Genomic DNA, 20,103 nt, shown 5'->3' with positions numbered 1-20,103 from the left:
CTGATGCGCCATGAACAACAAATGTTCGCGTGTTTTTTTCCACTAATTGAATTTAAAACTCATTCACTGCGCACGCCCGAAAGTTAACGACAAAACCGACTGATCGACTGATCGACTGATCGACCAAGTCGAGAGTCAGCTATCGCTATAACTCGTTCATTGCGCATGCGCGCATTCACGAGTTAAAAACTACTCCTCCCAAATATATCCAAAAATCACCCAAAAATTCACAAAATACCCCACAACACAGATTCACGGGATAATGATAAGGTTTTTGGATTGCTTGAAACGTGAATGAGAAATTGCCATTAAAGCCATGTCAAGTGGCAGAAAAATGGCGTTTAGGTGAATTGCCCCCTTAAGGGGACCAAAATATACTCTGGGTTTGTCCAACTCTATCTTAACTCCAGAAAAGAAAACAATCAAGGTCATAATAGAGTTCATTAGAGGCCGGAGACAGGACGTAACGTTCGGCTGTTGAACAAGGACGAGAACCAACAATAAACTCAACCCTCATGTAACTCCGAGTCCAGGAATCGAACCTGGGTCACACTGGTGGGGGCGGGTGCACAGATCACAACGCCATCCCTGCTCCCATATATAGGGAACGAACTTAAACAAATACTGGTATATTAAATTTTTGATTCTTGAAAAAAACATGATCTCTTGATATATTCAGCCCCACTCAATGTGAAATTACGTATACTGCACACATGAACCCTTAAAAGGTAAAACATAAATTGATCTCTTAAGGATGTCATTGCTGCTAAATGAGGACACTAAATAAAAGGAATTAATGTCACTGTTCCTGAGGAAAGTAACGCAACTGCAATGTGCTCTATGCTATATATGCGATATGCCGCAATATGCGTTATTGAGTGGAACACTGCCTTGCGTTACAAAAACAACCTCACTTACCACCCCAGCATTACGAGCATTACGAGTACTGGTTAGCAGGCGATAAACAAAAGCAAAGACGCGAACAAGCTTGGGGAAGTAGCTGCGCAATTTCAACCGCACCACGCAGGAGTGACCCTAGTTTATTAAAAAGCAAGGAATGCAGCCAACCCATCTCTATAGCTAGACGGTGTCTGCTGACCTAGCCAGAAGTTTAAGCTGTACTATACAGCAGCTTAGCTTTACACGTGTACTTATCAAGTTAGGAATGGGGCCTCAACACTTTCGACCAATGCAAATAAACGTTACAATATGCTAAGGACAACTAGCAGCGAAAAGCTGTAAATTCTTACATTAGTTCTTCTTGCAAATTTACAGCCACCATTTTGAATCAGCAGTCATGAATGGCACTTGTTTTTAAGATCAAATAGAATTTATCAAATTTAGCTTTTCACCCTAATTTGTGCCTCTGTTAATGGATAAAGACTCGCTCCACAAGATTTTTGTATCATTACGTGAGATAAAACAAGAGTTATACGGTAAAAGCTTTCAGGTAAATGACATCCGTGAAAACCTTCCTCTGTACGTTGAAAACACACGTTGAAAACCTCAAACGTGACGTGAAACACTGGTCACGTGACCTCCAGCGGTTTGGGGTTCGCGGTAAACTCGGATCTAAAACTCTCTAATGTTGTGAGCTATATTATAACAAAACTATTGATTTTGCTGACCCTGGAAGCATGACTACACTGTAGTTCTATTGAGAACAATGCGCCATGAACGGCTCACTGAGAACGAGTAGCTCACGAAAGTCACGTGCCATTAACACAATAAACGATTCCTCTCATAAGAAACGATAAATAAATTTTGTCTCAGAAATCATCTATTACGGATTGAAACCGGTAGACACACAATACCCACAAAATCTCCGAATTTGCCTTTTCTGCCACTTAAATGAAGTTGAACATGAATTGCATTTTATACTCCATTGTCACCTTTACGATAATTTACGTTGAAAGTTCTTCGAAGACATAATAAGAAAATATCCCCATTTCAATGATCTTGACGATAATTCTAAAATTATTTTCTTTTAAACAATGTTGATCCTACTATTTGCAGACTTACAGCTGTCTATATCCATTCATGTATGGATTATAGACAGACTTTAATTATTTAATTTAGTGAGAGACCCTTTTGTAATTAGATAATACTAGATTATTAGACTATACTAGAGTAGCCCTATTTTATTATAGGTAATACCCGGGGGGGGGGGGTCTACTTCCTTATAAGAGGCTAATGGGGATGTGCCGCTGGATGGGGTCGCATTTTCACGACTGGATTGACTAGAATGGGGTTGCATTTTCAATAGAGTTACTAGAATGGGGTCGCACATTTTCGGATTTTTGGAGTAAGAAAATTCTAGGAAGATTAGAATGCTTGTACTGTATGTGAAAAGTAAAAAGTTCTTCATTCAATTTAAAAAAAATGTGTCAATTCATTTTAGGATGACCTAATTAAAGGATTGATAAAGTAGATGCATAAATAGAAAGTGACTTAGTTGGGATCGCGAAAATTACATTTTCCCAAAAGTGACTATGATGGGGTCTATAACTGGCCACAAAATAAACTATAATGGGGCAGGGGCTCTGAGAGGCCAGCGGCATATACCCAGCAAAACTAAACCCAAGTACCCCCCCCCCCCCCGCCCCGGAGGTAATACCATGAACTCATGTGGGAATACCGAATAAATTGTTGGTGTTGTTGTAACAATATTTAACTGATCTGTCAGTAAAATCTAATGTAAGACATGACTACAAATGGAATATTAGTGTTGTGACATTAGCTTCAACACCTCACTTGTCATCTGAGATGACCATAAATGCACTTAAATTAAACTAAAGTCGCAAACAGTGGGTCTGTTCACGATATTTTCAAAGCCTTTTTAAATACCTAAATGACAGTTTTCTCTACACTTTTCTTGTGAAATCTCTACCCTTTTATGTACCTCCATCATGAAAAAGGTACCCCTTTTGGGCGGAGCCTCCATGTATAGTCCGTTTTAGGGGTACAGACCTCCCCTCTCCAGGCTTCACAGCAGAGATTGATTTTTTGCAGCAGTAGGAATTTTTAAAATATTATTTCTTTAAATCTCAGCATTAAAAAGCTCACTCTTTATATTAAAGTATGGAGTTTACTTAAGACTGAACATTTCATAAAACCTCCCCAAGTACCAGCTGACTCTTTTTGTTAACAAACTTACCTAAGGTTTCTGCCGCTTCAGCTCTCACTGTGAGAATCTTGTCCCATCTACACATTCTTACAGCTGTGGCAAGAACCTGATAAATAAGCAAACAAGATAAACTGCTTGAGGGGATGTGACAGCCTGTCAGCCTCCCATGCAGCCGTTGTAGATGGAAAGCCTTCCAATTTCACCCCAATCCTAGTACCTGAGCAACATAATTACGCCACTCGAACTACAGCATCTGAATCCTAGTCCTTAATCCTTTCAGAAATTTAAATATTAGGAAAGTTTGCTCAACAATTGTTGGATGCTATTACTGGAATGATATTCCTATACCGTATCTATTCGTCAAAAACCAACAAAACAACTATTTAAACAAGCTTTCTTCCAGTATTATTTTGCTCAGTATTAATCACTGCACACGACCTTGTTAAACGTTTTCTGTCTTTCTCTTCCTCTATTTATTATTAGTTTTCCTTTTCCTTTTCTTTTTTTTTTTTTCTATCTTAGCAAATATTGTATTGTAAAAAGGGCATACAATTAGCTAACTATATTATGCCCTTCTCCACTCCTTCCTTACGCACTGTAACCTTATGTAATACGATCATGTGGAGTAAATAAAAAATACAAATACAAATACAAATGCATGCAGCCGTTTCTAAGGAGTAACAGCAGGGTAAAATGACTCCCCTATTAATGGCTGCATGGAAGACCAATAGCCTGTATGTTGTTGGTTCAAACTGTGTTCCCTGTCAATATGCTTTGCCAAGGGGGGGGGGGGGGGGGGGCTCCCATATAAAAGTGACGGGGGTGGTCATCGTACTAACTTTTAGGGGTTAAAATTTGTGGTTTGGTTCCCCTTAGGGTACTAAAATCTAAAATGACTTCTGTCAGAGGGTTAGGTGGTACCTTTTGGGGGGGGAGAAACTCCCATATAAAAGTGACGGTGGTGGTCATCGTACCAACTTTTAGGGGTTAAAATTTGTGGTTTGGTACTTTTTGGGGTATTGAGCCGAAAAACAGGAGAGGAAGTAATATTAATGTCAGGCAAATGGTTTCAGTTTTTGTCCCATTTGTGACTGTCTCTTATGGGTTATAAATTGTTCATATCATGCCCACACAACAGAATTCTGGTACCTTTTAGGTTTCTTTTTTTCTCGTTGTTTTTAAAATTTCTCATGATCACCGTATCACTATTATATGGAAGTCCCCCCCCCCCACCCCCCCACTTGGGTGCTGTCCTCTACGATGTTTGACTCAACATTTTCTCTCTGTTGCAAAGGTCTTTAAATCTGATTCACATGCAGAAAATTGATTTTAAGTTAAGGAACTTAAAGGGGAAGTATCATGGGGGTTTTGATATCTTTTGTTAAAAATGATGAAATAAGACCTTCAATCAGCTGCCAAATAATTCTAGAATGACGAGAGGAAAGAAATCAACTCAATTCTTGAAAGGAACAACTCGTGATCTGTTCTAGCACATTTTGGAAACAAAAAATGCGAGAACTTGAGAAACATTAGCCTAAATTTTTCAAGTTTCAACCCATACCGGCCTACTCTGTCTCTGGCCAGAGGCACTAATCGGCAGTCTTATTGCACTGGGGTGATAATTTATAACAAACTTGACAATTATTTCGTTGTTTCTGCTGACAGATAAACATTTTTGGGTTTTGAAATGACAGCAAATTTGCTTGGCACTTCCCCTGTAACAATTCAAAACTATCCAAGGTTTTACTTTAGGAGGAAAATGTGATAAGACCACAACAGGCAGATACAAACCTTGATTAATAGTGAATGGTTTTCTTGTGCTGGGATAGCTCCTGCTCTGTGCATGTTTGTTAGGCTGCATAATAAGAGAAAAATGAAAAAAAAGAAAAAAAAACAAACAGATGAATAAATTTAATTTACTTCAAATGTTATTTGTACATCTTTGGTTGGCATGTCAGTGCAATAAAAAAAAAAAACAGATGAATTAATTTAATTTACTTCAAATGTAATTTGTACATCTTTGGTTCAATGTCAAGTCAGTGAAATTAAAAAAAAAAAACAGTTAAGCTTTCTTTTGATATAGGGGTTTAGGTATCTACAGTTTAAACTGGACTTGCTACATCGCTTGGACGCAAGACACCTCTAAAGGTATACAGTAACCTTAAGGCTAGTCCAAAGGTTTGTGGGGCACTTTCATGAAATTTTGCGTTGTTGTTTTAATTCAGCCAATTTAAATTCATTAATTTTCAATAATATTGTTAATTTGCTCAGTTAAGACATCTGCATGCTGGGGAACAAGGCAAAACTAAAAGTACACTTGAAGGACATTGAATCTTTTTTGACAGCCAGACAGTTACTCACCATTTTGCAGCTCCCAGTTGAATTTCATCAGGTCTGTCTCTTGACAGCAGCTTGGTGAGGATCTGAATCAGGTTCTCACCTTGATGAGTTGCTATAAAGAACAATATCAATATCTACAGTCAACCTTGATCTACAGCTTACTAGACTGCTGCCTAACAAGAGCCTGCTAGCCTGGAGCACCCAAGAAAATGCCCTGGGCACCTAAATGTTTTGCAGCAGGACCTAATGCTTTACATGCTGGGCTCTTAACTTCTGGGCTTTTGGCCTTGTGGGCTCCTTGAAATTTCTCTTAGCTTAGAAATGAGCCCAAGGCTTAGAAATGAGCTTCAATGTATCTGGTTAGTTATTTACTTATTAAAATTTAATTATTTCTAATTTCAGCTTGATCATTCGTGAGTGCTACCTTTGCGAGGGCGAATGTCACTAGTACAGGTGCAATTTTACATGTATGGTAAACCAGCAAGTAAGCAAACTAACAGACAAGGTTTTCAAACTTACAACCAAATTACACATCCAAGCAAAAATCAATGGCATGCTTCAGCTTGGATACTACAGGACACCTTGTAAATTGTAAAAGCCTTCGTTTTCTGCAGTATATGTATGTTGTTTTTAGATATTTTCACCTTTTACCACATTTACATCACAGTAATTTTCCACTACTTACATATTCTTTCCTTAAATAACACAAAATGTGTGGACAGACTCAGACATTTGACAGAAAAAAAACAATTACTACAGCTGAAATTACTCAGGGCCCAGTTGTTCAAAGCCCGATTACAGTGCGACATCTATTACCAGGGTCACTTAAAACTGGCCAATCAGATCACATTATGTATGAACAGTGAATAATTCCAAAATGTTGGGTATTAACTGTTGTTTTCCGTCCACTCATGATTGGTTCAATCGGCTTTGGTTGAAATTCATTGTTCTTGTCCTGCAATCTGATGGGCCAGTTTTGTTTAAGTGACCCTGTTAACAGTAGTCACACTGTAAGTTAATCCTGGATTTAAATGTAAACTCTGATTCAAGTTTAATTACTAATCAATAAAGATTATTCCAACAGATTTTTGTCTCTTAGTTTTGACTTAGACGTTTCTTTACCATTAGCTTAAAATTAGCTTTCAAAATCATTTTTAATGATCAAGATGAAATCCTTGGTTAACTTTTAATCATGGATTGGCTTTAATCAACTTTCAAACAACTGGGACCAGAATGTAGAGCATTCGCCCAAACACATCCTACTAAACAGTAATAAATTAAAACCTTTAATCCTTGTGCAAACACTGGTAACACTGACTCGGTTTCCACAAATTTGTTTACTGGAGTTTAAGTGCTGCATGTATACATAAACAAAGTGACGATCACATTACAGCCTTCTGCTTCGTTCATAATTATTATTTTACCGGATTTCATGGTCAGTGATACAGCTCCATTCTGAAACGACATGGCTGCATAACATTGTAAGGCAGGCTTCTGAATTCTAGGAATGTCACACACCAAGAGCGGCATCAGAGCACTTACAGCTCCCATGTTACACAACAAGGCTTGATGTGCAGGACCCTAAAAATGGACAGGATGATGATTATTTAAACTGCATCCAGCATGACGATTACACTTGAGGATTTGATCCAAAGACCAAACATTCAAACCACCTTGTACAGCATAATAAACAGTACCACACGAAAGTACTGCTCAGTAGCTTTCATTTGTCTATGAATGATCACAAATATAAATATTGTTTAGGATTTCATCCACAGACTCAAACATTAGAATCACCTTGTACAACATTACATAATAAACAGTACCACAGGAAAGTACTGCTCAGTAGCTTTCATTTGAATGGTCAAACTTAAAGATTTCATCCACAGACTCAATTTAACTAACCCTGTACAGCATAATAAACAGAACCACAGCAAAGTTCTGCTCAGTTGCTTTCATTTGAATGGTCACACTTTAGGATTTCACCAACAGACTCAAAAGTTAGAACCACCTTGTACAGCATAATAAACAGCACCACAGGAAAGTACTGCTCAGTAGCTTTCACTTGAACGCCACACTTTAGGGTTTCATCCACAGACTCAAAAGTTTGAACTTACTTGTACAGCATTAATAAACAGCACCACAGAAAAGAACTGCATAGTAGCTTTCATTTGAATGGTCACACTTTAGGATTTCATCCAGAGACTCAAAAGTTAGAACCACCTTGTACAGCATAATAAACGGCACCAGAGGAAAGTACTGTTCAGTAGCTTTTATTTGAATTGTCACACTTTAGGATTTCATCCACAGACTCAAAAGTTAGATTCACCTTGTACAGCATAATAAACAGCACCACAGAAAAGTGCTTCTTAGTAACTTTCACATTAATGGTCACACTTTAGGATTTCACCAACAGACTCAAAAGTTAGAAACACCTTGTATAGCATAATAAACAGCACCAAAGGAAAGTACTGCTCAGTAGCTTTCATTTCATATTTTATTGAATGGTCACACTTTAGGATTTCATGCACAGACTCAAGAGTTAGAGCCAATGTGTATAGCACAGAAAAGTAATTCTCAGTCGTTTTTAAGATCACTGGTACATATAAAAGGATTTCACCTCAGGACATGTATCTGCGGACTCAAAATGGGGAAGAGGGTTGGAGGACTTGTTCAGGGAGCATTCCTTTCACCAGTTACTGGTACATCCAAGATTCGATTCCCACATACAACATAATGAGCTAACAGAGGTTGCTTGCAGTTTTCACCCTATTCTCACAGTATATCTCTGGGTTAGAACTATGTTTTTCCTTACAAACTTTTTAAATTTTCGGATGATTTGGATAAAAATTAGACCTGAACAGAGTCCACATTCAGCAACTACGCTTATGTAGGTTACACTGACACTTAAGCTCAAATACATTTTAAACCAAATAATTTAGATTTAATAGATATTTTAGAGTTCACCAAAATGGAAACTGACTGAAAATGATTAATTTCTACTTACAAACTTCTCAATAATTCCCAACCCCTTCCTTTTATTTTATTCTTGAGTCTAGGGATTGATAGTAATACATTCATGGTGAGCCCAAAGAGCATCCACGTAAGAGGCTAAGGGATTGAGGAGTTAATTTTAATAAAAAAAAAAGTAAATACTCACTTGGCAACATTTGGAAAGGATGGATGCTGCACTCTCAGCATTGGAGAAAGAACTTGACAGCAGTTCAACCAACTGTGGAACAATACTTGAATTCTGACAAGTGACGGAAAGAAGAAGTGAGGACATAAATAAAATATTTTCTTGCTACATACTGTATACTCTCCCCAAACATTGCATATTTTTAAGTAATGTTTAAACACGAGCAGCAGTGTTTTTTTTCGGAATTTAAAAAAACGAGGCACAGCCGAGTGGTTTTAGACCCGATAAAACACATGCTGTAAGTTCTTTGAACGGCTTCAAAAACATTCCTGGAAAAGCGTGTGTCAAGAGAGTTCAAAACAATAATGCTTTTGTGAACGTTGGAAATTAGCATACAAGAAAAACATTAAACACTGCATACTAATAAGGAGGAGGTTTTATCGGGTTTTAAAACCACTGCACATGATGTTTTATCGACCATTTGATAGGTCAATGGGCCTATGAATTATTAATGCATTTTTGAAGCAATTATAAACAGCTTTCAAGAAGATTTTAAAATCATCCAAGTATTGTCTCCTCTTTCGTTTAAGTTGCTTATTAACAAGTTTTTAAGCTTAGGAAGAGTAAAAGGCCAACTGAGCTAAACTCTTCAAATTTAAGCTTTATATTCATTTTAACAATATGGAGTAAAAATAAACAGTAGAACTCATTTCTGCTATCAGTGATATTATAAAACAGTCTCTGTGTGGAAATACATACATGTGTAGACAGCAATACTTTGGCTAACTCATTTGAGACTTATAAGGCTTATACTACCGCACACAGCCTTAAATAAAGCCAGATAGCCATAAATTGAGCTACACAATCCCACAAAGGCCTAACAGTAGCCTACACATCGCGCTGTGTCTCCAGAATTGTGGCACTTCTTGATTAACAAGTTTTTAAGCTTAGGAAGAGTACAAGGCCAACTGAGCTAAACTCTTCAAATTTAAGCTTTATAATTTAGTTTTGAGCCATATGTGGCACAGAGCTTCACACCCATGAACAACCTTACTGCTTTTTTTAAATGCTAAAATGAACCTACAACTGTCAAGAACAAGGTTCTTTCATGGGTATTCAATCGTAAGACAAGGCTGCTGCTTAACAGGGGCCCAGCACCCTGGGGCGCTCAAGAAAATGCTCTGGGTGCCTAAAACGTTTGCAGCAGCACCTACATCTTACACTTCACAAGTCACTGAGGCTCCTAACTTCTCAGCTTTTGGCCTTGTGGGCTTTGTGAAATTCATTTTAAGCAACAGCCTTGGTAAAAGGCATTACAGGTTATGTGGATTGATATACTTACTTTAAAGATTGGATCACATGGAGTGAGTGACGAGCTATAGAGTGTTCTCAGTGACCTGGCTGATGCTTCAACAACTCTTGGATCTGAGTGACAAATGCCTGCCACAAAGAAAAAAGAAATTTTCCTAAAAATGACATTAAACAAGGACTGTGTATTTGACATTAGTGTCAAGAGAAGTCCAAGGGTACTGGTAAAGCTTGCAATTAAACATCTAGTAAATTAAATGACGAAATGTGGTCTGTCATTAAATTTTGTATTTAACCATGGAAATATATATAACAATTACACAAAAAAAGGGTTGGACAAGGAGCCATGCAAGTGTACTTTTAAAATAATAAAAGGTATCATGTGCCAAATTAGTCACAAAGAATATTTTTCATTTCTGTTGGCAAAGCCCTTGTGATAAGAGAGAAAACATCGGAACGTTTTCTGTTTAATAAAATATTAATAATAATATTGTAGTTTCTCATCCCTGGAGAAGTGAATTGTCACAAGTGAATAGGAATATTCCAGAGACAAGCATTATAACTTAGACAATTACTTGAAGGGCAGAGAGCAAACCATCTTACATGTATGTTGAATTTCGCTGACTCAGCTATGCTGTCAGCCCTTCGATTACAGTGTATATATGCAATGAGTACCTTTCAAGAAAACTTCCAATGAATGTGCATCTAAGAGAGCTTGGATGTTCTCAGATGAACCTAACAAAGATAGATTTTGAGAAATGTACATGTATCAAAATATTATTACAAAGAGTCCAAAGTGAGTAGAAATATGTGCAATGCAATCCTTGTGCACTTCACCAGCATGCCTGTGTGAACAGACAGATAAGGACAATGACGACAGTTCATCTTACAGTTCCTTCAAGACAGTAGACAGTAGACAAAGAAATCTGTACTATGTAATTTAAAATTCAGTTTCCTACATTTATTGTGGACAAGTTATTTTAGATTACAGTGGTGCTAATGGTATATTCAGATTACTGACAGATTAAGCAAGGGTTCATTCACAGTGTACAGTACAACTCCAGGGGGGATACTCGGGTATAAACGTGACGGGAGGGTCCAACGTATTTTTTTGGGTCTAAAATTTTCAACTCCTGTATTTTCTTGGGTTGAAGACTTACCCATGTATTGTTTTGGGTCTGAAAAACTGCGCATATTTTTTTGGGTTCGAATTTCTGCCAGGCTAATAGTTCTTACGCAATTAAAGCCAAAGTTCCCGCAAGATCCGAAAGGCAGAAAGGCAGTATGTATATTGTTCTTAAGATTGCTTTTTTAGGGTATAAAAGTCATGTATTTTTTTGGGTCTAAAATTTGCAGTCTTGTATTTTTTTGGGTGCACAAATATTTAAGGTCCATGTATTTTTTTGGGTGCAATTAGGCTCCGTCGGACCCCCCCCCCCCCATCATGTTTATGTTGTAGGTTAAAAATATGAATCCCAGATTAAAATGATTTCAACCTAGGTTGATTTGTATTTTCCTTTTGTTTCAGATGTAAATTACCCAACCTTAACAAAGGAAAATACAAATCAACCTAGGTTGAAAATCATTTTAACCTGGATTCATTTTAACCTACAACATTTATACTCGAGTACCCCCCCCTGGGAGTACAACAAACATTGACTGATCCCTTTTTTTTTTTCAAGCAAAAAATCATGTAAAATACCTGGATAAAACAACAAATCTGACATTGACTTAAGGCAACTCTACCAAAGTAAAGAAGAAAATACATAAAGCAAAGAACACTATGAGCATTGATGAGCACCTGCATTGTCTCGATTTTAACTTTGCCTATATTACATTAATTATAGCCATTGTCAGTTCCTGAAAAAAATCCATACCCACCCCTTGGAAGGTCATCAGAGATTCCTTGGGGTAGAGGTGGGAGGGGGGCTTAAAAGTCAAAATTTTAGAAGCAAAGTGTGGAGCTACAATGTAAACTGTCTAGAATTTCTTGGGGGGAAGGAGTGCAAAACTAAAAACCTTTCATGGGGGTAGTATGGATATTTTCTGGAACTGCACATTAAATAATCTATTATTGCTATAATAAGTACCTCTTGCCAAGCTTCCTAACAAAACAACTGACTCCACCAAAAATTCAATTCCAGAGTCATCCTGCACAAGGAGTTCAATGACCTTGGGAATGACATTCAGTCTGATAAAGGATGCCTTCTTGGCTTTGTTGCCAATTACTGCATTTTTTATATTCCTACAGTGAGTGAGAAAATGATTAATGACAGGATATTCAGCTTAGTATGTACTAGGTGGATTTTGTGGGTAAGGAAAATCTCTTCCATAATCCAACAGGGTTGTCAAAAATAGCCGGCAGCTGGTGAAAATTACCATCTGTATTTCATGATCTTGGCTGGCTATTCTGTTGGGCTATTTGTCTGATTCTTTAAAAAAAAACATGGTAAAATCAGCCACCTACTCCAACAATAAGGACACCTACTTCAAAACTTTGTGATGACCCTGATCCCAGATAGGTTTCTGAGACTTCCTGTTAAATGATGTCAATGTTTAGTTTACCCTTTAATTAAGCAGCTGTCACTTGCGTGATGCACCACTTCTACTATTTTATAAAGATCGCTGCATTATATTAACAAGCACTCTTTGCTATACGAAGAGTGTGTTCGATTGATGCTATTCCAGAATAGGTACACATACAGTACAATGATCATGAGAGGTTTTTGGAGTTACTGGAATACAAAATAGCTCTTTAAAAATAAATAGTTATTGCGTATCGCCAAACATTTGTAGATGCGTCATCCCAAATTTACAAAACGAAAAATGGCGTTTAGGTGAAATCCCCTCCTTAAGAGACACCCACCTCCCACTTGGAGATTGGTCAAAACACCTGAGTCACATGACACATATATGAAAATATTAGTATAATCATGGCTATTTCACACTAAAACAAATGAAAACAAAGGCAAGGTACTTAAGAAAAATTTGCCTTACGCCATTTATGGTATAACCAGCCTGTGGCCATAACACATAAAGCTGTAGCCCCCGCTAAAAGATAAAATTATTCAACAGGTTATTAGATGAACCAGCCGGTTTTAAAGCGATAGACTACATGCAATACACCGTCGTTCATCTGATCTTTGAATTGTTCGTCACACAAATTGCTTCATCAATTTTATCTAAATGTTTGCATAACGAGCGGTGTTTCAGGCTTAGTTAATTGATCAACTACAACGTTTAATAAAAAGCTTTTATCTTTTAACCCAAGGCTTAAAATAAAAGTTTACTCCATCATTTTATTAGACAAAACACGACTCACGTAACAGCTTGAAGTCTGTCATCTTGATCTGGTGAAGAAAGACTGTTCACGAAAACCTCATCGGTGTCCGGCTCCTGAAAAACACATCATTAGATAACAGACTTTGCAACTGCACTTCAAAGTTAATAAAATTGTTTCCTCTTACCGTAAACACCGGCATTTTCATGGTGAACAGAGTAAAACACGATCACTTTTTTAAAAGTGATCACTTAAGCGGTCAGCTGTTGATACCGAAGGCTCGTGCATCACAGCAAGATCATTCGTTATGTAAGCAACATCAAATTTCTTCTGTCCCGAACCAGAGTTAATTTTGACCATTTTGATCTGAGATGGAACAGCTGTGGGGAAATGTAATTATAATGGTCCAAATTGCACTCTACTTTGCAATAATTATTATTGTCTTAATTCAGTTATAGATCAGGCCTTAGTTGTTCAAAGGCCAGATAACTTTATCCGCTGGATAAGGCACTCTTCAGCATTTAAAATATACTTCACGTTAAATGTTGTCCAAGGTTTTCGTACACTCCACAATTAAGCTGTGGTTAGAGTGCACATATTCGCCTATGCACAAGGAAATACTGAAATCTTTGCACAGATTGAAACTGTCGGATAGTGACTTATCCACTGGATAAAGTTATCCGGCCTTTGAACAACTGGGGCCAGGTTTAAAAGCCCTATGAGCCAGAGAAAGGGTACCCCAGAGGGTCATGATCTTTTTTCACAGCCAGAGGTAAGACATTGCCCAGTATCCTAACCATATCATCCCCTTTCTCTAACCCTATCAGGCTTTTCAGAGGGGGGGGAAGGGACAAGGGAAGGGGATTCCCCCTCACCACCCCCCCCCCCCCCCTTCCCTCCACTCCTTCCTCTCATTAGAAAGGCCCTTACTTAGGTTCTCTTTGTACTTTATAGAATATTTTGCAACTCCTCAAATTTTTTTCTCAGGTAGAATGACTTCAGTTTTTTCCCTCTTTCAGAACAGTTCAGTTCATTATTTTTTATAGAGACAGAAAAACAAGCTGTTGTTTTTTTTTTTGTTAGTTTCTAGAAATATAAACTTTGGGTAAACTGGGTGTTTGCTGCACACAAACCTTTCTGGTACCATGGCCTGGCCAGATTCTTAGCCAGAAGGAACCACGTTCAGACGTCGTTTGAACTTCAGTTTTAAGAGAAATTGTTAGAAAGTGTATGGATCAATCAGCTTTCCACGCTAATGGTGATGAACTTTAAAATTTCCTGTGGATAACACAAGATAAAGTCTCCTCTTAGGAAAGCAAGTAGTCTCGATTCTCTCAGGAATGGAAGAGTGAGCCAGACATGCAGGTGCATATGAAAATGGTATCCTGCAAGAAGATGTGGCATGCGGGAGAGAACAAAAATGATAGTCTGTAGGGTTGAATGCAAAGGGGGAGGGAGGGTAGCTCAGTTATCAAGCCCTCCCTTAACACAATTTACATCTTTGACCCAAATCCTTTCGAATCTTTCATCAGCAGTTCAAAATATATGTTTCGTATATTCATATTCATTAATTCATCCTTCACGGGTATATTACAAACTCACAATATGACCAGCTCCCAGTTGGTAGAGCACTGCACTGGCATTGCAGAGGTCATGGGTTCGAATCCTGTTCGACCTGTTCAAGCCTGATTTTTCTTTTCAGGCTTTCTTGGATTAAATTACAACTTACATTGTAAATACAGTTAACTCTCTCATAGCGACCACTTTCTCGTAAGCGACCACCTCCCGTAAGCGACCACTTCGTAAACAACCATTTTGTTCCTCAGTTAAATACTGTTTCAAGAGCTCTCTCGTAAGCGACCACCACTCAAATTTCTTAAGAGACCGCAACCATTTTTTAGGCCAGAAATTACACATATTCTTTTGTTTTCTATTTCCGGTAAACGACCACCCAACAGAATCACGTATGATCGTTAGTAAATCATTACTTAGAAGTGACAAAAGTTCAATTTTTAATGACGCTACCCTGGACTGCTGACAGATAATTACAGTTTACAGAGAAGATGGCTATAATTAGACCTGTGGGTAAACGGGACAGATCTGTTTCGAAATGTTATACAAAGTTTCATCAGAAGAATGAATAGATGTGAAAAAATCACAGAAATTAGTTTCTATTTGCCTAATTTTAGCTGCTAAGGTAAAATTTTTATGTAATTAACTAATCAATCCAGTATTACGCTTATTTTGTTGATCTTTCCCGTAGGCGACCACCTCCCATAAGCGACCACTTGGTCGTGTACCAAGGGTGGTCGCTTACGAGAGAGTTGACTGTACAAGACTCATTTTCAGATAGACTCAAGTCCTTTTTTTTTTGTTTTCATTTTTTTTTATTTGTTCATTATTCAAGAGTTGAACAACAGCAGAATGATGCCATGGGAGAAATTTGAAACATGATTCAATTTATCTGATTACCTGGCAGTGCATGAATGTTGGAAAACAACAAACAAAATAAAATGAAATTAGTCCCCTTTATTGATCAAAAGGAAGAGATTAACTGGCTAAGCTGCTCACTCAGTTTATTCTAATTACCAGCATCTTATGTTTTGTTTGACAATGCCAAGATACTAGATGCTGCCTACAGGAGTAGTCAGTTTTGAAGGCTCGGCTGTATTAATAAAAAGAACATTTAGCTGATTTACATCAACATAATTGAAGCACTTCCAGCATCTTGACAAAACCAAAAAGTAACATGATAAATATCATACAAATTTTACTTATTTAAACATAATTTGTTCATATTGCTGTCTTCAAATGCTGCCACACTTTTTGGCTGTTACCACCTCACAGCCTATCCTTCATTTTAAACATATGACACAACAGCCAATAACAGTTCAACTTTGCACTCTCCTGGATACAGAGACATGTAGCCAAAGCTTGTAATATTGTGATGTGTCTGTATGTACACTAGCGCTCTTTCTCCATGCATGCAATTTATTCAGTGCTTGGTCAGGACTTCTCACAATGAATTAAACTTCATCCTCATTCAACAGCATGTTGGGAATGCCATTTTTGATTGGAAACTTTCTCCCCGTCTCTGGGCAGACAAGTGATCCTTCTTGAACTTCCACCTACAGAGAGAAAATAGAGCACATCTTGTTAGTACATGGAGTAAGGCCATAATTAATACAGCAACCAACCACAGCAAAAAAAATTAACTGAAATAAATAGTTATATATAATTATTGCATTTGACGTAGAAAGAACAGAGCGCACTCCTAATACAGATTAGAGTCAAGATTGTATGGGACAATGAATGAATGATCTTGGGATGCGTATCTGGCATCCCTGCAAATTTTGCAGGGGCAGATGACATTGTCACCAACACAGCAAAGGATGAGCCTGGGATCGAGATCATCAAATGCACTCTCTAATCTTTGATTATTACTACTTTACAAAATAACATGAAGTCAACCTCTAGAAAGCAACAATCTCTAGCAGTTGGAGCATTCAACAAATTGGATGCTTGGACACATGGCGCGGACATTCACTGCTTATTTTGTGTGCTCAATGATGATCTCAGTGCATTAATTTGCCTTTTCTACCAGGGCTGAATTTCTAAGGATTTCATCACATCGAACATCAAGCAAAAAAAGCAGTGGACATTCCTATATTAATATAGAAACTCTTAACAGTTTAACCTTGGGACAAAACAATTAAGATGGATAATCTTTAGTGCACACAAAATTTACAGTGCATGTAAATTTTGCAGTGCATTTTTTTTTAATTTCTTGGCCATGCCCCTTTGCAGGAAGGCAATCAATTATTGGAAGGAGCAAGACCTGAAGAATAAATCTCCATTCATCAAAAACCAACAAAACAACTATTTAAACGAGCTCTCTTCCAGTATTATTTTGCTCAGTATTAATCACTGCCACACGACCTTGTAAAACGTTTTCTGTCTTTCTTCTCCTCTATTTTATAATTAGTTTTCCTTTTTCTTTTTTTTTTTCTTATCTTAACAAATATTGTATGGTAATTTTACAGGGCATACAATTAGCTAACTATATTATGCCACTCCTTTCTTACGCACTGTAACCTTATGTAATAAGATCATGTGGAGTAAATAAAATACAAATAAATCTCTAGCCCAAGAATAGTACAAGAACCGAAGGAAAAAATCCAAGGTTAAGTTCTAGGCATCTGGCCTTGGGATACACTAATCCATTCATCAGCTCACAAGTTACGTTTTCTGCACACATTAAACCTTTAACCAGTAGGATGCCTGAGCGCCAAATGGTAGGCCAATTATTCTAAGACAAATTCATGGTCAACACACTGAGGTGTTAAAATTTATATCAAAGCATGCTCCCAAGCTGGCAGCATTTCAACTTCTCAACAAAAAGGAAGTTCAGGCATTGATATATCTTTTATCATAATTTTCTTATTAGTACACACCTCCAACAGAACATGATGGACTTTCTTTAAAAACTCTTCATCGTTTTCATAGTCTGGGATAACTTCACTTGGCAGACCTGTTGACCGGCCAACCTAGGTCAGGATGGTTACAGTTTACACAAGTGTCAAACATTCAAGCTGATTCTAATGGACTACAGTGAAATCTCTCTTAGGCAGCAAGGAACAAAACCCAAGGACTCTAGAGCTCTAGCTCACCACTTAAGAGGAGTATCTGTGTTATACAGAGTTTAGTTACAGACAACATAGTAATTCAGCCAGAGCCCCATAAGCCAACCATGCCCACCTTAAACCTTTTACCCCTATTATCAAAGAACAAATTCTCCTATCTTGTCCCCATATTTTTCTTGTTAAAGTACTGGGGAGAAGTTATTAAAATATCAAGAAAACTCACCTAGGGTGATCATATCCTTAATTCTCATGACTTCAGGAGTTGAATTAGCATTGATATTACAAGGAGAAATTTGATGCTGATCACTGTTAGGGCTTACAGGGTTAAAAAGGGTGTCCAGCTGACATCTACGTGTCTGGCTTGTGAGAGTTGGCTGTATTAATTACATGATTACAAGGGGAAAGGCCTCTGTAACGTAAGGCCAGGTTCAGACGCTGTACTTCACATGAACCAAATCGAATTTGAACTTAGATCGACCCAAATTATTAATCCCGGCTGAATTGATTCGGACGCCGAACTTATTAAATTCAGCCGAAAATACATGTAATACACTGAAGCATATTATGACTGAAGAAAATTGTGGATTTGTTATAATTTATGTATTTGATTCAGCTCATGTGAAGCAAAGCCGGCCCACAGCCATTATTGGCTGAGCCAGGCAGGAAAAATTGCTGAGCCGATCCGAATTAGATCGGTCGTTCTAAATTGATTCAGACGCCGTACTTAACATGAACTTAATTCATTGAATTCGTTTTGGCTCATGTGAAGTACTGCGTCTGAACCGGGCCTTGCTGGTGTATTTTTAATTTTAAATACCTGCTCAGCTGCTTGTAGGAGAGCATTCCATTCGACTTTGGGGATCATACGAGCAATGAACTCAGGGTTAAAATCCACTTCATTTACAACAACATTAGAAACCTAATGGAAGAAACATTTGTCAAGTCTATTAAATGTTTGAAGAACTTTTGCTTGGAGTGGTCACATGCGCCCTCTGTAACTTTTTGCTGCACACATCATGCAAGAACTCTGAGGGTAATCCAATACAAAAATGACACAGGATCAGGGTGCAAAGAAAGTCAGTTTTACAGCTTGCCATTCGGGCAACTTGTAGCTAGCATGTACAAGCCCAAAAGTCATTTCAACCAACCCCAAAAAGATTTTGATGTGCAGGATTGATTACAGTTCTTCTGTCATTTGAATTTGCTTGCCCATCGGGCAAGTTAAGAACAAAATTCACTAGCCCAATAGCAAAATCCACTAGCCGAGGGCTATCGGACACTACTTTCTTTGAACGCGGGAGGATGATCTAACATTATTGCAAATTTTTAAAAACAACCCAAAAAGAGTATACCCGAATGTCAATTGTGGGCATGACTAGAATCCATTTACACCCCTAATGGTACCAAGTTTGAGTGAAACAAAAGCACAATTCAATTGAATGAAAAAATAGTTCCTGTTATATTTTTTTAGCTCAATAACGTTAAGGTATTGCTAACTCTAACTCTGGTCATGTTTAGCCTATCACCACCCTCCCCTTCCCCCAAAAAGAAAGATACTAACAACAATCAACCTAATCATTCTCATGTGGGAGTCCCCCCCTTCCCCCCTGTAAGAAGAAACCTCATTAAATTCATATCAAATTTGTGTCTGGTTATGATTTTTGTTGGGTTTCTAAGATATGTTTAAAAATTCTGTGACATTTTTCTTGCTATTAAAAAAGATCACAAGTTTCCAAGTTCTTCACATCTAACTAATTTGATTTACTAGAAAGAACTCGTGTCATGAACTTATTCCAAGCTTGACTCTGCTTGAGACATGAAAGAAAGTTGAACCATCTGAACTGGCCTATTAAACTATCTTAGTTCAAGATATAAAATTAAGCTACACACAGACATCTTTCTAAGGAAGACATTCTAAGCTCAAGTGAGTTTTGTTTTGAGTGTGATCAATGCTTTTAAATTCTGTAGTCAGTACGAAAACAACATTTAGCTTACAACGTTACATCAGGGCCACGTGGAAATCGAAGCTATGTTATTGTCTAATTTACGAAAACATTATGCAATAAATGAAACGTCTGTACCTCTATGGCCAAAGGGTAGCCATTCTTCACGCCTTTTACGTGAGATTTTAACATATTATGCGTCAAAAGCCGCATTTTTGCCAACGATGTTTTGTTATAAAATTCACTAAAATTCACTGTCAACTTGAACTCCGCTGACTTTTATTGCAGGCCCATATCTGGAAACGAGGCCACGAGACTTGATA

The 20,103-nt window shown here is 37.7% G+C and overlaps 2 protein-coding genes across 2 annotated transcripts in view; both read right to left on the bottom strand.

Moving 5' to 3' along the window:
• The window catches only part of LOC146481824 (armadillo repeat-containing protein 8-like), a 51,103-nt gene extending 37,623 nt beyond the window's left edge, over window positions 1–13,480 (bottom strand). The window contains exons 1-10 of the mRNA XM_085107881.1: window positions 13,382–13,480; window positions 13,237–13,310; window positions 12,005–12,159; window positions 10,590–10,649; window positions 9,949–10,046; window positions 8,628–8,720; window positions 6,892–7,048; window positions 5,489–5,579; window positions 4,919–4,982; window positions 3,158–3,233 (exon numbers count right to left, since the gene is read on the bottom strand). Of these exons, the coding sequence (XP_084964007.1) occupies window positions 3,158–3,233; window positions 4,919–4,982; window positions 5,489–5,579; window positions 6,892–7,048; window positions 8,628–8,720; window positions 9,949–10,046; window positions 10,590–10,649; window positions 12,005–12,159; window positions 13,237–13,310; window positions 13,382–13,402 (889 nt within the window). The 5' untranslated portion in view covers window positions 13,403–13,480. The remainder of the gene's footprint in view (window positions 1–3,157; window positions 3,234–4,918; window positions 4,983–5,488; window positions 5,580–6,891; window positions 7,049–8,627; window positions 8,721–9,948; window positions 10,047–10,589; window positions 10,650–12,004; window positions 12,160–13,236; window positions 13,311–13,381) is intronic.
• Window positions 13,481–15,703: 2,223 nt separating this feature from the next.
• Window positions 15,704–20,070, bottom strand: LOC146481823 (multifunctional methyltransferase subunit TRM112-like protein). The gene is made up of 4 exons (XM_085107953.1): window positions 19,919–20,070; window positions 18,655–18,756; window positions 17,649–17,741; window positions 15,704–16,322 (listed from the first exon to the last, which is right to left on the bottom strand). The coding sequence occupies exons 1-4, from the start codon at window positions 19,991–19,993 to the stop codon at window positions 16,221–16,223; spliced, it is 372 nt and encodes a 123-aa protein (XP_084964079.1). The 5' UTR covers window positions 19,994–20,070; the 3' UTR covers window positions 15,704–16,220.
• Window positions 20,071–20,103: the final 33 nt, after the last annotated feature.

This window comes from Pavona decussata, unplaced genomic scaffold, assembly GCF_977016875.1.
Source record: "Pavona decussata unplaced genomic scaffold, jaPavDecu1.1 SCAFFOLD_48, whole genome shotgun sequence".
Taxonomy (NCBI): Eukaryota; Metazoa; Cnidaria; class Anthozoa; order Scleractinia; family Agariciidae; genus Pavona; species Pavona decussata.
The sequence above is the reverse complement of the archived record's forward strand: the minus strand, read 5'-3'. Positions and strand labels throughout refer to the sequence as shown.

What these genes read in the sequence shown, in the direction of transcription:
- LOC146481823 (XM_085107953.1), bottom strand. Translation starts at nt 19,993, where the DNA reads ATGCGGCTTTTGACGCATAATATGTTAAAATCTCACGTAAAAGGCGTG. An exon ending in GCTACCCTTTGGCCATAGAG is followed by an intron (nt 18,757 to 19,918) that starts GTACAGACGTTT and finishes TTCTTCCATTAG; the next exon opens with GTTTCTAATGTTGTTGTAAA. An exon ending in TCCTACAAGCAGCTGAGCAG is followed by an intron (nt 17,742 to 18,654) that starts GTATTTAAAATT and finishes ATCCTGACCTAG; the next exon opens with GTTGGCCGGTCAACAGGTCT.